Consider the following 14,919-nt stretch of genomic DNA (forward strand, 5'->3'; position numbering starts at 1 on the left):
TCCTGTGTCCTCTTTCTCCTCCCATTTCTCTGGTTGTCTGCCACGCCTGGCACACTCTCCCTCCTCTTCTCTGACTCTTGCTGCCCTGACCTCCTTCAGGTCCAGGCCACTGTTCCCCTTTCCCATTCCTCCTCTGGAATCTTCCTTCTGTTTGTATGTCCTCTTCCCCCACAGTCTGGGAACACCTTGAGTGAGGGCAGGCAGGGACTGTTCGGGGCCTTTCTTGTACTCCCAGTTTAGCACAGTCCCTGGCCCCTAGTGGGTGCTTGATAAATGCTTGTCCAAGATCTGCTTCCAGTGACATTCATCCAGACCCCACTAAATTCTCTTCTTTTCACTCTCCCTGCCAAGAATTGGAGGAGAGCGAGGGGCCGCAGGCGCAGCATAAAGAGGCAAGCGCTCTAACGAACTGGCTCATGTGACGTGGAGCTAAGCAGGAAGAGGGAGGTTGTCCCGCCATCAGAAACTATGCTTGCAATTTTCAGATGAGGGGATAGCTTAGGTTGGTGCTCCTGCCCTTTTTGAGTCGGCTCGTGTATCTGTTCTAAATTATGGGCTTTCTGTCGACTAGCTGATGTTGATTTGGGATCCTTAGTCCCCCTCAGTGAACATCACTTTGTCCAACAGATGTTCAAGAAGCCATCAGGGTTACCAGCACAGATGCCCAGGGCCTTCAACATTTAAGCGCAGTCAGAAGGGTGATTTTTAATGTAGCTTCTATCTGTATAGACAGAGACAGCTGGAGATGGCGCCACTGTGGAGGAAGGCTGGGCCCAGAATCAGAAAGACCTGAGTTCAAATCCAACCTCATCTACTTCTTAGCTACGTGCCTCCTCTACCTCATCTGTAAAATGGGTTTGTTGTGAAGATCAGAGGAGATAGTTGTGGAAAAGTACTTAGCACAGTTGCTGACTCCCTTTTTTCCTTCCTTACACATACACAGAATCAGAGGATTGAGGACTAAGCCTAGAAATTTGAAGAAAAGAAAAGTGAGGGTCAGAGTATTTGGGCCTTGCCCAAGGCCATGTGGCTTATGGGCGAGGTCCAGCCTCACTCCTGACTCCAGGGGTTCCCTATGGGTGGCTAATGATCAGTCAAAATACATAACAAATGGAAGACAGCTTAATCATTATGGCCATGGGACTGCTTTGCATCTGATAGCTGCTCTGCCATCCCCAGGCTTGGTTTTTATTTTTATACCCATTTTCTTGGCACTCAAATACATTACCTAACACACATGTTCAAAGAGAGATAATTGGAAAAGTGATACATTAACTTTTAACAAGTCACTTGATTAACATTCTATATTCTTGTATTGTGATTACAGACAGCACACAAGATAAATGATTTCATCATAGGTGGCTTACTTTTCTCATTACCCTGTGAGAAGTTTTGAGCTTACAAACAATCAAGGAAAATTACTTATTGCTTTTAATAAAATGGAATAATTAATCAGAAGTTCTTAAAAGACAATTCAACAGTCATACCATTGAAGTTGAGGGGTACTGGGAACACAATTCAAATTTAATAATAGACTGATCATTTCTCAGGGTTTTTACTAGGGAGTTCCTGAGTTACTGATTTGTGTAATTGAGTCACTGAGGCATATTGAAGCTTGATGTACTTGTACTTATTGTATGGGCCTCTATGATTGATTTGTGTGTTGGCTTCATGAGAATAGGTTTCTGTGAGTGGGAAATTTTTGGGCTTGGCTTGTAGCTGTGATTTCACTGGGGATTATGTACCTAAGTAAAAGTTAACCCATGATAGTCTTTTTGGGATTGGGCTTAGGGGTCTGATCTTTTGGTGATGTTTTGGGGAATTTGGGTACAGGTGTTTTGCTCTTGCGTTATTGCTTTTGAGACTGGGGGGAATAATAATCATGCCAATTCCATAGGTAAGGGACATTGATAAGAGAGGTCATGCAAAAGGGGATAGAGTGGGCAATCACATCTTGCAAAGGGCCACTCTGTGGCCTCCTTAGCTACCACAGGTGACTCATTGTGGCCTGATGGCTCCCAGCCTCAAATCATGGGGCCAGAACTGGAACTCAGGTTTTATTACTCCAAATCCAGGACACTGGTATCTCACAGCTGCCTTGGCCCCACGCTGACCGTGTAGATGGGGATGTTGTCATTGGTTAGCTGCTGCCACTGCACTGGGGTACCTGGTGCTCTGGGCTGGCAGGCAGGAGGCAGGAAGGCCCGGCTTCTGCTTCTTAGCTGGGTGAGCTCAGACCTTCACCCTTCTGACCTCCCAAAGTTAGGAGGAGATCCAATTGATCTGACATCTGTGAAAAGCCTCCCTGGAAATAGCCCTTAACAGCCAGTATGGACAAATGGAAGATTGCTCAGGGCAAAAGCCTTGGGTGCACTGAGTTTCAAGAAGGCTGGATTAGCTGCTTCAGCCCCAAAGTCTAGGGAAATATGGTAGTTTGGCTTTTTGTTTTCTGAATTTTTTTATTTGGAAGAGACCTAGTTACTAGGCAACGGTCATGGCCTGACTGCTTAGTGGGAGTGGAATGGGACAAGTTGATTCCAAAGAATGGAAAATAAAAACGAGTTGGGAAAGAACACACAGATACAAGGAGAGATTTTTTTCCTTTTTGGGTTCACCACATATTTCTGTCCTTTATTCGTCTTCCCTGAAAAGGGGCCTGCCTTGGCAGAAATCCCTTCCTGCCACCTGGTACTGCCCTCAGTCTATCAGCTCTGCTTGGGCTAAGGCAAGGGAATAGCAGCAGGAAGCCAAGTGTGGGCCCAGCTCCCTGGGCAGGACTGGGAAGGGGCCAGCCCCCTTCTGGCCCCAATTCTGGCCTGTCCCTATGCTTGCAGTGGCACCCCAAGCTGGCTGGGCCTTTTTCATGACCAGTGGGGGTACCTAAGCCCTTGGGTCAAACCAGAGGGAAAAAATGTGGATTCTGTAATCGCCTTGGCCAATGACACCATAAGGCCTCTGACAAGTCAAAAGTCACTTCCCTTCCCAGGACCTCAGTTTTGTTATCTGTAAAATACAGGATTTTTAACCTTAACCCCCCCCCCCAACAAAAATCAAGGAAAGGATTTAATATTGGTGGATGGATGTGGTGGGGTACTACAGATTCAGAAATGATGTCAAAAATAAAAAGCATCAGTAACATTTATTTTAAATGAAAATCCTAGAATGTTAGAGGCAGAAAAGCCCTTAGCTGTACCTTTCCCATCTTATACCTGTGAAGGTAATTGTGAAAACCCAAATGAAATCCTTTATACTTAAACTTCTAATGAATGCAGAATTGAATTCGGGTACTTCTGGGGAGGCTCCAACCTTCTGTGAATCCAAGCCTCAGACTCCTGACTCCCACCTCTTCCCTAGCTTTGTGTACATGGACAAACCTCTCTCCCTCTCTGAGCCTTAGTTTCCCCCTCTGTAAAATGAGTGATGGGTGTATAGGAGGGAGTTGTTGACCAAGATACTTTCTTCCTAGAGGCACTCACAGCTTTGACAGGTCATGGGATTTTTGGAAATTCACCAAACACTTGTGAAACCCCTACTTCCTCTGAGGCCTTGGGTGCCCCTCAGTACATTAGGGGGCATGCTACAGAAGGCTTATAGTACTGTGGGACCAGTTAAGACATAAACACAAATGTCTTTAAATGTCTTTCCAATAATGCCCATCCTAGGAGATCATTGGGGGAGGCTGGGCAGGCCAAGATCACTTATATTTGGGAGGAGTCATGAGCTTTTGAAAGCCAGTTCTTTTTTTTTTAAATTTTAATAACAAATTTCCATATGAGTTTCCTGAAGTTTATATAATCCAAATTGTCTCCCTTCCTTCTTCACTCTCCTCTTCCAGAGTTGAAGGCCAGTTCTTCTAACAGGGCCTGCTTGTACATGACGCCATCATCAGTCTGGAGATGGTGGTCCTGTACTTGTGGTTTTGCTTTTCACATCTATAGCAGGAGCCAATGACTTATCTGCTCCTCCAAGATTTTAGGAAGACAAATCACCAGAACACTTACCAAAGCAAGCTTTGGTGAATGAAAGCAGCTAAGCAAAGTCTGTTGAGCCTTTGTTGGGAAGCTAAGACCTTGTACAAGCCGACCTGGCCACCCCACCTCTTCTTTCCACCTCCACTGCCTTTTTTATTTAGCCGCTGAGAAAAGAAGGAGTGTTACCTGTTGGAACAGGTGTTGGGTTTTCTACCTCTAAGACCCTCCAGATGAGATGGTCATGCTGAGTACCGATCTTTGGAGGCATCTTGATATGCTTTTGTGGAATCAGCCTTAGCAGGGTCTTTCTGCTTTATTCCATTCTGAAAAGCAGATTCGAGTGACAATTAGCATATTTTCTCTCATTTCCATCTATCGAGTCACCTTATTTCACATAATAGGTGTATTTCTGTGAAGGAAGTTTTTATTAAAAATTAAATCCTTGTAAATGCAGTAGAACAGTGGTGGTGAACCTATGGTACATATACTGGAGGGGGGGGCACTCAGCCCTCTCTGTGGGCTTGTGTGCCATCACCCCAGCACAGAGTTCACCAGGGTATATTACTAGAAAGCCAGAGGGATACAGGGGAGGGCTTCTCCCCTGCCCCTCTCCACAGGTGCCTGAGGACATTTCTCATATCACCCGCCTCTAAAAGGTTTGCCTTCTCTGTAGTAGAGGAAATTGATACTTCTAAAAATCTCCTGGCAAATCCTGTTGTGATAATCACCCACACACACACCACCAATGGTTTACGGAAAATAATTTTCTTTTGGATTTGCTAAGAGAAATGAGGGGCTCTTTGGTGTTTCATGATGGGCAAACTGGGAAACTGGACATGAACAGATACATAGGTGTGACATTTGGGCTAGGGAGCTAGCAGCCTGTGTCTTAGTGGTTTGAATGAATTTGGTCGTTAAAGTTACTCCCTCTTCAGTGAGTAATGTGATGAGGGAGCCAGGTGACCTAGTCTCAAGCCCTTTTTTGCTTTGTTCAAGTGGCTTCTACCACTCACTCCCCCATCCCTGCCTCCTGCCAGTCTAGAAAAAAGGTTGCTGGCACCACTACTGTCCTGCCTAGATTGAGAAGGAAGTGGTGGCTTCTGGTCCTTCCCTCAGTCCACCATTTTGTATTCTGAGGGCCATCTGTTGTTTGAAAAGGGGGTGGGGGAAGTCTCTTGTACCATCTGTTTTCCTTGGGTCTTGATGTTGCTGTAAAGATGAAACTAGAACCTCCCTCCAGTTGTTTGTTTGCTCAAGGATCAGATTTCAAGGCCAGTAAAGGCCTTCTCTAGTTCAGGTTGTCCAAATGTTGCCCATTTTCCAGGGATTCTTTCCTCCTATTGGCATGAAGAAATTTCTTTCTTCCCAAGTAAGAGAGGTTCTGGCGACCAAGCGAAAACCAATGGGGCTGGTGGAAGTTGCTTTCAGAGTTTATTTTACAAAGTTCTATCAGGTCCCTGGAATTGTGATTGTAGGGCACTTGGTACTTTGGGTTAATTATTTTCCTCTTCCCTCTCTTCCCCATCCTAGAATACAGTCGCTTTGAATCCAAGATCCACGACTTGCGGGAACAAATGATGAACAGCAGCATGAGCTCTGGATCAGGCTCCCTTCGGACCAGCGAGAAGAGATCTCTCTATGTCCGGTAAGATGTACAAACTGGGAAAGTTTACCTAGTGGGCAAAAGATCGGTCTTCTACAACTAGACAAATAGGACTTCCTTTGGGTTAAGTGCTAGTGGTTTGTAGTCAGTGTCTCTTCCTCTTAGTGAACTGGAGTCTGCCTTTTACTTTTCAGTGACCTTGTCCTGGGAGAGTTTCTGCGTTCGGGAATTTCAGAATCTTGTCCGGTGGTTGTTATTCTTCAGTACTCAGAGAGCACTTCTTGCTTTAAAGTCCTGGCCTTGCAAGCAAGTTTGATTTGAGGGGAAAGCCCGGTGTCTTCTCTTAGGTGGCATTGGTTTATGTATTTAACGAGGTGTGAGTCCAGGAGCTGCCATCGCCAAGTGCTGTTGTGCCAGAACTTTGAGGATGCCACTGTACTGAGAAGCCAAGGTCCAGTCAGCTCCTGGTGCTATCCTTTTGAGTGTAGAACAGAGGCCCAAATACTAGGAGCAGCTTGAGGGCTCAATATGGCCACACAAGCAAGGCGATGTCATCTTATGTGTCTGTTTGTAGCTTGGGCCCTTGGCAAATAGGCAAGAGACTCTAGAGACAAGAGACTGTGTGACAGCCTGGGGCTATGGTCAAGCTCTTTGCTGAGCTTCAGCAGTGCTTTGTCTGGTAGCTTTTGTCCTTGGGGAAAAGGGAGCACTTTTTGCTAGTTGCCTGGTCATGATTCCGTCCTCTGGGTGCAGGTAATTGCTGTTCTTTTTGTGTTGCTAGATTTATTTTTCTTCTTTTGGTATGTTCCTGAATCCCACAGTAGGGAGCTAGCGTTTATGGCCAGAAAGTCTCCCAGGAACCCTTCCTGTTCTTCCCAAAGAAATCTTTCATCTGGTCTCCTTGTGGGTTAATAGTGCCTTTGCTTAAGCTGAAATATCCACTTCCTGCTTGAGGAGAAAAGAGGCCTGAGGAGTCATGCCCCTAGAAGGTAGCACTGCTAAGCTTGGGAGTCGAAAGAAAAGCCTCTTTTCTAGCTCAGAGCCCTTATTTCCATCCTAGGGACCTGATGGGAAGAAATCAGAATGAATGCTCCAGACTGCCCTCCCAGAGGGGGGCACAGAAGTGTCATGTGCAGGATCATTACCTTGGTGTTCCCACAGGCTGTGTGGGAAGCTGTTTTGTAGGCAACTCCTTCTGAATTTTTTTTAATGTTTAAAAATTTTTTTAATTTTATTATATGCTTACTAACCATCAAACCAACAAACTTTTAAATAAATGCAAAAAAGTTATGTACAAAATCACAAACTCCATGTTCAAATTTGTTTATAAATGTGTGTATGCTAATATAACATCCTCTGCTTTTGAGGTCCCTTGGGATTTGTTTTTCCTTGGATCCTTTTTTCCTCTTGATTTTTGAGGCTGGTATTTTAAAAATTTAATCATAATATGTATTATTCTTATTCCCTTTTCTTTTCTTATCTCTTCATATATTTCAATAATTTCATATATATATTTCATATATATCATTTGCTCTAACCAAACTGGTTCTCAGACAACATATTTACCAGGACCACATTTAGCTTAGTTGGTATTCAAGCGGTGGACATAATCTGTTGCCAGGACCATACTCTTTCTAAAACCAAGTCTTTCCAGCTTGATCATACCCAGTGGAGCTTTTGTTCCAATGGCACAACCCCTCAGGAATGTAGGATTACCTCCATAGTATGCTGAGTGTAGAAGTAAGAATTCTGCGGAATATTTATACTCTCGAAACCAGGGCTCCCCAAACTACAGCCTATGGGCCACATGCAGCCACCTGAGGCCATGTATCCAGCCCCCACTGCACTTCCAGAAGGGGCACCTCTTTCATTGGTGGTCAGTGAGAGGAGCACGGGATGCATCCTGTGTTCCTGGAGTACTATATGTGGCAGCATCGCAAAATACGGCATATCTCACATACAGTACTACTTCCGGTGACATAATCCTTTGTATGGCACCTTGTTCTGAGAGTAACTGAACAAGAATGAGGCACTGTGCAAAGGATTATGTGGCTGCACAATGGAAGATGTCAGCATGGTGAGCAGCGATGTGGGGGAGGGGATTCTGCACTGTGTATACTGCTGCCCTGTATAGTGGTGGCGGTGATGGCCTGTGCAAGGTGGGACAGGCCCATCACAGCACTGCAGCCTCCACTATCCCAGACAGCGGTATACAGTGTCACAGGCACAGCACTGCCTCCAGTACTGTATATAGGGCATCGGATAGTGGTGATCTGGCCTGTGACATCAGCGGTGGGCCTTTACTGTGAGAAGCCCACCACCGCCACTGGGTGTTTTATAAGACACCCCCTGTTTTGGTGGGGGGGTCAAATTAATATAAGATAGTGTCTTATTTTGGGGGAAACATGGTAGTACAATGGCCCTCATACTCCCCTAGATGCACCTGTTTTAGGGGCCATTATGTTGTCAGTTTGTTGATTTAAATTTACTTGTTCTTTATTTTAAATATTGTATTTGTTCCCGTTTTGTTTTGTTTTTTTTTTTATTTTAAAATAAGATATGTGCAGTGTGCATAGAGATTTGTTCATAGTTTTTTTTTATAGTCCAGCCCTCCAACGGTCTGAGGGACAGTGAACTGGCCCCCTGTGTAAAAAGTTTGGGGACCCCTGCTCTAAACCATTATTGACCCACCAGAAACCATGTTTGAATTATGTATATGTTCAGGCTTAGATCTGCTGCTAGCCTCAGGTAGGTATGTGGGGACCTAATGAATGCCCAGTACATAGGGAGCTTCAGAGAAAACAGTAGGATAGAGGAAGGTTCACTCTGCTAGAGAATCTAATACCATGCTACTCCATAGTGTTAAAATTTATGTAAAAGAACAAATGGAAAGTATTTTTTCATAACTTCTCTAATAATTAATTTCATCTTTATTGGTGGTATATTTAGCCTTTCCATCTTTAATGTTAATGATTTGAACTTCCCTTTTTTTTTAATCAATTAACCAATGGCTTAACAATTTTGTTGATTTTTAAAAATAAAACCAAGTCCTAGATTTATTTTTTAATTCAATAGTTTTCTTACATTCAGTTTTGTTGATCTCATCGTTAATTTTAAGGATTTTAATTTGCTGTTTAGTTCAGAATTTTAAATTTGTTCTTTCTAGAAAGTTTTTTAACTTGCATTCTCAATTCATTGATCTTTTCTTTCTCTATTTTATTAATGTAAGCATTTAGAGATATAAATTTTCCTCTAATTACTGCTTTTGCTATATCTAGATCTGTATCCTATAGGCTTTGGTATGTTGTCTCATTATTCTCTTTAATGAAATTATTCATTATTTGTTCTTTAACCCATTCATTCTTTAAGATTAAGTTATTTTGTCTCCAATTATTTTTTACTTTTTGTTTCCATGGTCCCAGTTTTTATCACATTATAGTCTGAAAGGGATGCATTTAATATTTTTGCTTTTCTACATTTAACTATAGTGATGTCTTTGTGCTGTAATATATGGTCAATTTTTGGAAAAGTGCCATGTACCAGCGAGAAGATATACTCTTTTCTGTTTCCATTCAATTCTCTCCAGATAACTAATATTTTACTTATCTAAGATTCTGTTAATCTTGACTTCTTTCTTATTTATTTTTTGGTTATTGTAAGAGGGGAAAAATTATAGACCTCCTCCCCCCACTGTTATTGTTTTGTTATCTATTTCCATCTATAACATTTGGTACATATAGGTTTAATATTGATAATGCTTTATTGTCTATGATACCTTTTAACATAATATAGTTTCCCTGTTTATCTCTTTTGCTTAAATATTTTAAGTTTATCTTTGTCAGAGATCATGATTGCTACCTCTGCTTTCTTTGTATCAGCTGAGACATAGTCTATTCTGCTCCAACCCTTAATTCTTGCTCTCTGTGTGTCTCTCATTTTTTGTGCATTTCTTGTAAACAACATATTGTCAGGTTTGGGGTTTTTATTTTGCTATTAATTTTCACTTTATGGGTGAATTCATCCCATTCACATTCAATATCATAATTACTAGTTGTGTTTTTTTCTCACTGTCCTCCTTTTCCTTTTGCTGTATCCCTTCTCAGGTGTCCCAATTTCTTCTGTTTACTGCCTCTCCAATTCATACCTCTTCTTAGAAATCTTCCCTTATCTTTCCCCCTTGCCCTCCTAGTTCCAAATTGGTCCAGGTTCTTATAGGTCCCTCTCTTGTCCCTTCCCACTTACCTTTTAGTTCTTATCCTATGCACTTTTCCAGAAGTCCCTTCCTTATTCCTCTAACTCTGCCCTCCTGTTTCTTGATATGAGTTTGATTCTAAAAATCCCTCCCTTATCTCTCCACTCTATTTCTTGATATGTACTCCCTTTGAGGTATCCCTCTCATTTCTTATCTCCTTGCCCTTCTTTTTCTTAATTGACCCTTCCTTCTCTTAAAAGTCTCCTCTCTCATCCTATCCCCTTTCCCTCCTATTACTCTATATGTTAAGTTACATAAGTTAAGTACTTTTTACCCTTCTAGTTGTCTATGTTGTTTCTTCTTTAACCCAGATCTGCTAAGAGGAGGGTTCTAGCACTCTTAGCCCTCCTTCCTCTTTTATATGAGATAAAGTTGCTCCATTTTACCTCTTCTTACTCTATTTTATTAGTATTTGGTCTTGTTCCATTGTATTCACCTTGACCTCCAGAAGTTTATTTTTAGATATTTCCCCTTCTACCCACTTCCTCCCTGCCCTCTACCCTCTCTTCTCCAGTGCCACAACTCTCTCTTTCAGGACCACTAATCCCTTGGGGCCACAAATGCCTTCTTTCTCTGTCCCAGCCTTTGCCTTCGGTGCCACACTGGCATCCTCTCAAGGAGACATTGTTCAGAATGGTGAATAATGGGCCTAGGAAGCCACATGTTTCAGTACCTTGGCTCTGCCCCTTGATTTCTCTATGTTGGGGTCCCAGGCAGGTCTTGGCGAAGGGCTACATAGGCCAGGTAGGGAGCTATGCAAAATTTCTTTCTGCTCTCTCTTTACTTTCTGCTTCTTCTCCCAATCCATTTCCCTTCTTCCCCAAACTCCTTCCCTCTTCACTTCCCTCTCTTCTACCCTGAGGCTTCTGAAGCAGTAGGTGTCTTCTCAGTGGTATTTCTCTGGATATGCCCTTGGAGGAATATAGTATCTGGGCAGCAGGGGAAGTCATATTAGTGTTGGGCAAAGTCAAATACTTAAATACTCGAATAAATGAAATGGTTTAGAAAAAATGAAGCTCCTCCCGGGACCAGGCTTAAACTCTTGAGGTGAGGCACTGCTGTAGTGTGAACATCTTGAGGGTGGAGGAATGAGGAATCTGAGAGGCCCAGAGGACATGGACATCTTGCCATGCTGATTCCCAGAAGCCCAAATGCAGCCAAGTGAAAGTGTTATGTATTCTCCAACTGGGCCCCCCCCCTCCCCTTCCTCAGGGTTACCCCTTCCCCAAGCAGCTTACTCAATCAGTAAATATTTGGCAAGCTGTGTCTGCTGTGTGCCAGGCACTGGGCTTCATGGATTGAAACTTTGTGCCCAGGCCTGTACTAGCTGATTTCTGGAATCTCCACTCTGTCCAGCTTTTGTTGCTAAATGATGTGGCACAAGACAGAGACTCACTTTGATGACAGGTAGGATTTTAAAGCCAGTTCAAACAAGTGTTCAGGACTTCACAGGAGATGCATCTCTCAGTGTTGCTTGTGCCGTGTTTCTCTTACTTTGATCCCCAGACCGGTCTGGTCCCCATGAAGGTTCGTTTCTTTCCAGGAATCTCTGAGTACTTAAATTCCCTTTACTTTTATATTTTGGGGAAGCCATTCCTTAAGCTTCTCTTTCTCTTTGTCCCCCTCCCCTTCTCTCCTCCTTTCCTCCCCATAATTTTCTAGTTGGGCCTACAGCTTCTCTGGAAAACATGAACAAAGAACTCTTAGCAGCTACATTCTGTATCCTCCTCCAGGGTACACACTGGAGTCGGGCCCTCTTGAGAGAAGTTCTCCTTTGGCCCAGTCTCAACTCTTAGGACTGGGCCCTCACGTTGTTCTTCAGAATTGGCCGGGCTGGCAGGACTCGTCCAGATCTTTATCAACTTTGTGTGGTCAGCAATCAGGCAGCACAGGGCCACAGGTAACTTCGGAAGGAACGTTTCTCTTTAGATCACAGTTCCTGAGCCAAGGGAGATATGTCTTTGATTCCCAGTTGTCATTAGAAGGAGGGATGTAAAGCTGGTGCACATTAATTGGTACGTGGTGTGACTTTTTTGCAGACCCTACCCAGGAGGATCAGTAAGTTGTTTGTTCTCCCCACCTCCATCTTCCTCATCCCTTATTATGAGAACTAGTCTTAAATAACCAGCTCCCTATTACGTAATTTCTGTTTGGTCGAGATGCTCCTAAGTGTCCCAAATTGGAAGTCCTCATCTCATTGCTTCCCACCTAGGGGAGCATCTACCCCATTCATACCCCTGTCTAGGGCAGCACCATCCTTCTAGTCATCGTCAACTATGCAGTGAGGTGCCTAGCCTTGGCTATTCCACTTCCACAACTCTTCCATCTGACCCTTTTGTGACATTCATACAACCCCCACCGGAGGCTAGCCCCTCCTCATTTCTTGTGTGGATCATTGCAATAGCTTCTACCTTCACTGATTCGAACTCCACCCCCAGCTAACAATCATTATTTGTATTTAGGGTATGGCTACTAGATTGTAAGCTCCCTGAGGACAGGAACCAGGGCTTTTCCCTTTGCTTTATATTCCTCCCAGAACAGTGCTCTGCACAGTGTAGCTACTTAAATAGGATCCTCGCTTTAAAAATGAACCTGTCTGCCATGTATCGAGGGCAAGATGTCAAGGATCGGGGGAAATTTGGAGCAGTTGGCTGCATGAACACAGGTCTCATAGGGAACAGGAATGCTGGCACCCAAGAAACCGGTCAAGCAGGTTCCCAAAGACCGAGGGCCAAGGAAAACAGGGGCTTTCCGCAAGAAGAGCAGGCCCTCAGCCAGGGAATACTTTCAGGGAAAGGAGTATGTGAATGATTCCTTCTAGTGGAAAGGGCACTCGATTTGGAGGTCGCTTCCTCCCCACCCCCACCCCCTGCCATTTGACCTTGATCCCAAGTCCTTCCCTTTTGTGAGGCTCTTTCCTCCACTGTACACTAAGGAGAAATTCCTGCCTCAGAGAGTCCCTAGTCCCCTTCTCCACTTAGAAAGCTTTACTGCTCTCTCTCTCCCCAAACTTCCTTCTTCGTAATCACCTCCTCATAAAGCCCATATCTTCTCTGCAAGCACACCACCCTTGTTCAAGTATGGCATCCTGGAGGGCAGACACATACAGCACCTACTGTATACCAGGCACTATCCAAATGTTATCTCATTTCATTCTCTCCAAAACCCTAGAAAGCTAAGTGCTGTTAGTATCCCCATTTTATAGCCGAGGAAACTGAAGCAAAGAAAGGCTAAGTGACTTGCCCAGGGTCTCACAGCATAGAAGAATCTGAGAATGGGTTTGAATTCAGGACTTACTGACTCCACTGTGCTACCAAGCTATCTCAGTGGGTTAAGTCGTTTCTGGAAACCCTCACTATCACAATTTCCCTCGAATGTTCCGTTTCTTTCTATCTACTGGCTCCTTCCCTACTGCTCACAACCACACCCATGTCTCTCCCCCCTCTAAAAAACTCCCTCAGTTCTACTCTCCCGACTAGCTGTCTCTCTACTATCCTCAAGCAAACACCACTTCACTTCCCCTTTTTTCCAAATCCTCTGCAGTCTGGCTTCTGACTTCATCATTCAGCTGAAACTGGCTTCTCCCTACTTATCACTCCATTCCCAAATCTACTGGACTTTTCTCAACACTCGGCCTTCTTGACCTCCCTACAACCTTGAACGATGCGGATCCCCATTTCCTCTTGGCTCCTCTCCTCTCTGGGTCTTCAGGACATTTCTCTCTCCTGGCTCTCACTAATAGGGAGGGAAGTAGAACTGAGGGAGTTTTTTAGAGGGGGGAGAGACATGGGTGATTTTTCTGAACCAAGTCCAGGTCTGACCATTCAGTTAGTTCTAGTTGGCCCCATTTCTCCCAGGAACACACAGCTCCCATTGTCTAAGGGAGGAGATGGAAGCAGTTGGACATCTATCCTTGGCTTAATGCATTTAGTGTTAGAAGTTGGAGTCAGCTTCTTCAATTCCTGCCTCTACCAGTTACAGACAAGTCGGCCTCCTTGTGACCTCAGTTTCCTCATTTCTGAAATGAATATTTTCATACCTGGCCTACTTACCTTGTAAATGCTTTGTAAAATCAGTTCACAAGGAAAGTGCTTTGGGAACTGGAAAGCTGGATCTGTTTCTGCCTTCTCGAGGATGAGTCTCTTCTGCCTATGTGGTCCTGACTTTTTTCTTGAGCCCCAGCCTGAAATTGCCAGCAGTCTATAGGAATTTCCAACCTGATCTTCTAGCCACACTTCCAGGTGAACATATTGAAGTTGGAACACCTCCAGTCGCTCTCTTGCCCTCTTCCTGCCCTCTCTCCTTCTAGCCATTGTACCACCATTCCTCCCAGTCATCCAGCCTCAGCCTCCATATTCAGTTGGTTTCCAGGTACTCTGGATTCTTTTCCTCTGTGGCCTCCCTCCAGCGTCTTCCCTCCCTTCCTCAGAGCTGCCAAATTAATCTCACCCAAAGCATAGCTCTGATTGTCATTCCTCTGCTGTAAAATCTTGAGTCAACCTTTGGCCACCAAATGTTCTGTCACTCACTTGACTGGAAGACCTTGGAAAAGTCCCTTGCCTTCTCTGGACTGTGGATTCCTTCTCCAAAGGATTCTAATAGTGCCCGACAGCTCTGACATTCTGGGCAGCGGTGCCTCCCCTGGCCTGGCCTCCATTTATTTTTCTAGCATTTGATAAGCACAGATGCATACCTGGTACTGTGCTGGGTGTGAGGAATGAACACGGGGCAGATGTGAATGACATAGTCCCTGTTTGCCCTCAAAAAGCTGACATTTTCTAGAGGGAGAGCCCATATTCACATGGAATATCTTTAAGTCACTTGATCTGGCCTCTTAAGCATTTAGACAATTAGGAAGGTCTTTATGCAGATTGTGACCTCTTGGACTGAGCCTTGAAAGAAACTTAGCCAGGGTGGGGGGGGCACCAACCCCCCAACAGCAGCCCCAGGAATGTGCCCTGTCTTCCTAGGGGGTGGGATGGAGATCTCTGTTCCCCGGGGAGCCTATTCAGAAGTTTGTCCTTACTCTGAGTTCGACTTGGCTCCACCAACTCCCCCCTGCACTCCCCAGTTATTCCTAATTCTGTCCTCAG

General features: G+C 44.3%; 1 protein-coding gene across 9 annotated transcripts in view; it reads left to right on the forward strand.

Annotated features, from left to right (window-relative positions):
- The window catches only part of DLG3 (discs large MAGUK scaffold protein 3), a 107,581-nt gene that overhangs the window by 46,937 nt on the left and 45,725 nt on the right, over nucleotides 1–14,919 (forward strand). For all 9 annotated transcript variants that reach the window (XM_056809282.1, XM_056809284.1, XM_056809285.1 and 6 more), the window contains one exon: nucleotides 5,502–5,616. In XM_056809282.1, the coding sequence (XP_056665260.1) occupies nucleotides 5,502–5,616 (115 nt within the window). The remainder of the gene's footprint in view (nucleotides 1–5,501; nucleotides 5,617–14,919) is intronic.

The sequence above is a fragment of the Monodelphis domestica genome, chromosome X, assembly GCF_027887165.1.
Source record: "Monodelphis domestica isolate mMonDom1 chromosome X, mMonDom1.pri, whole genome shotgun sequence".
NCBI lineage: Eukaryota > Metazoa > Chordata > Mammalia > Didelphimorphia > Didelphidae > Monodelphis > Monodelphis domestica.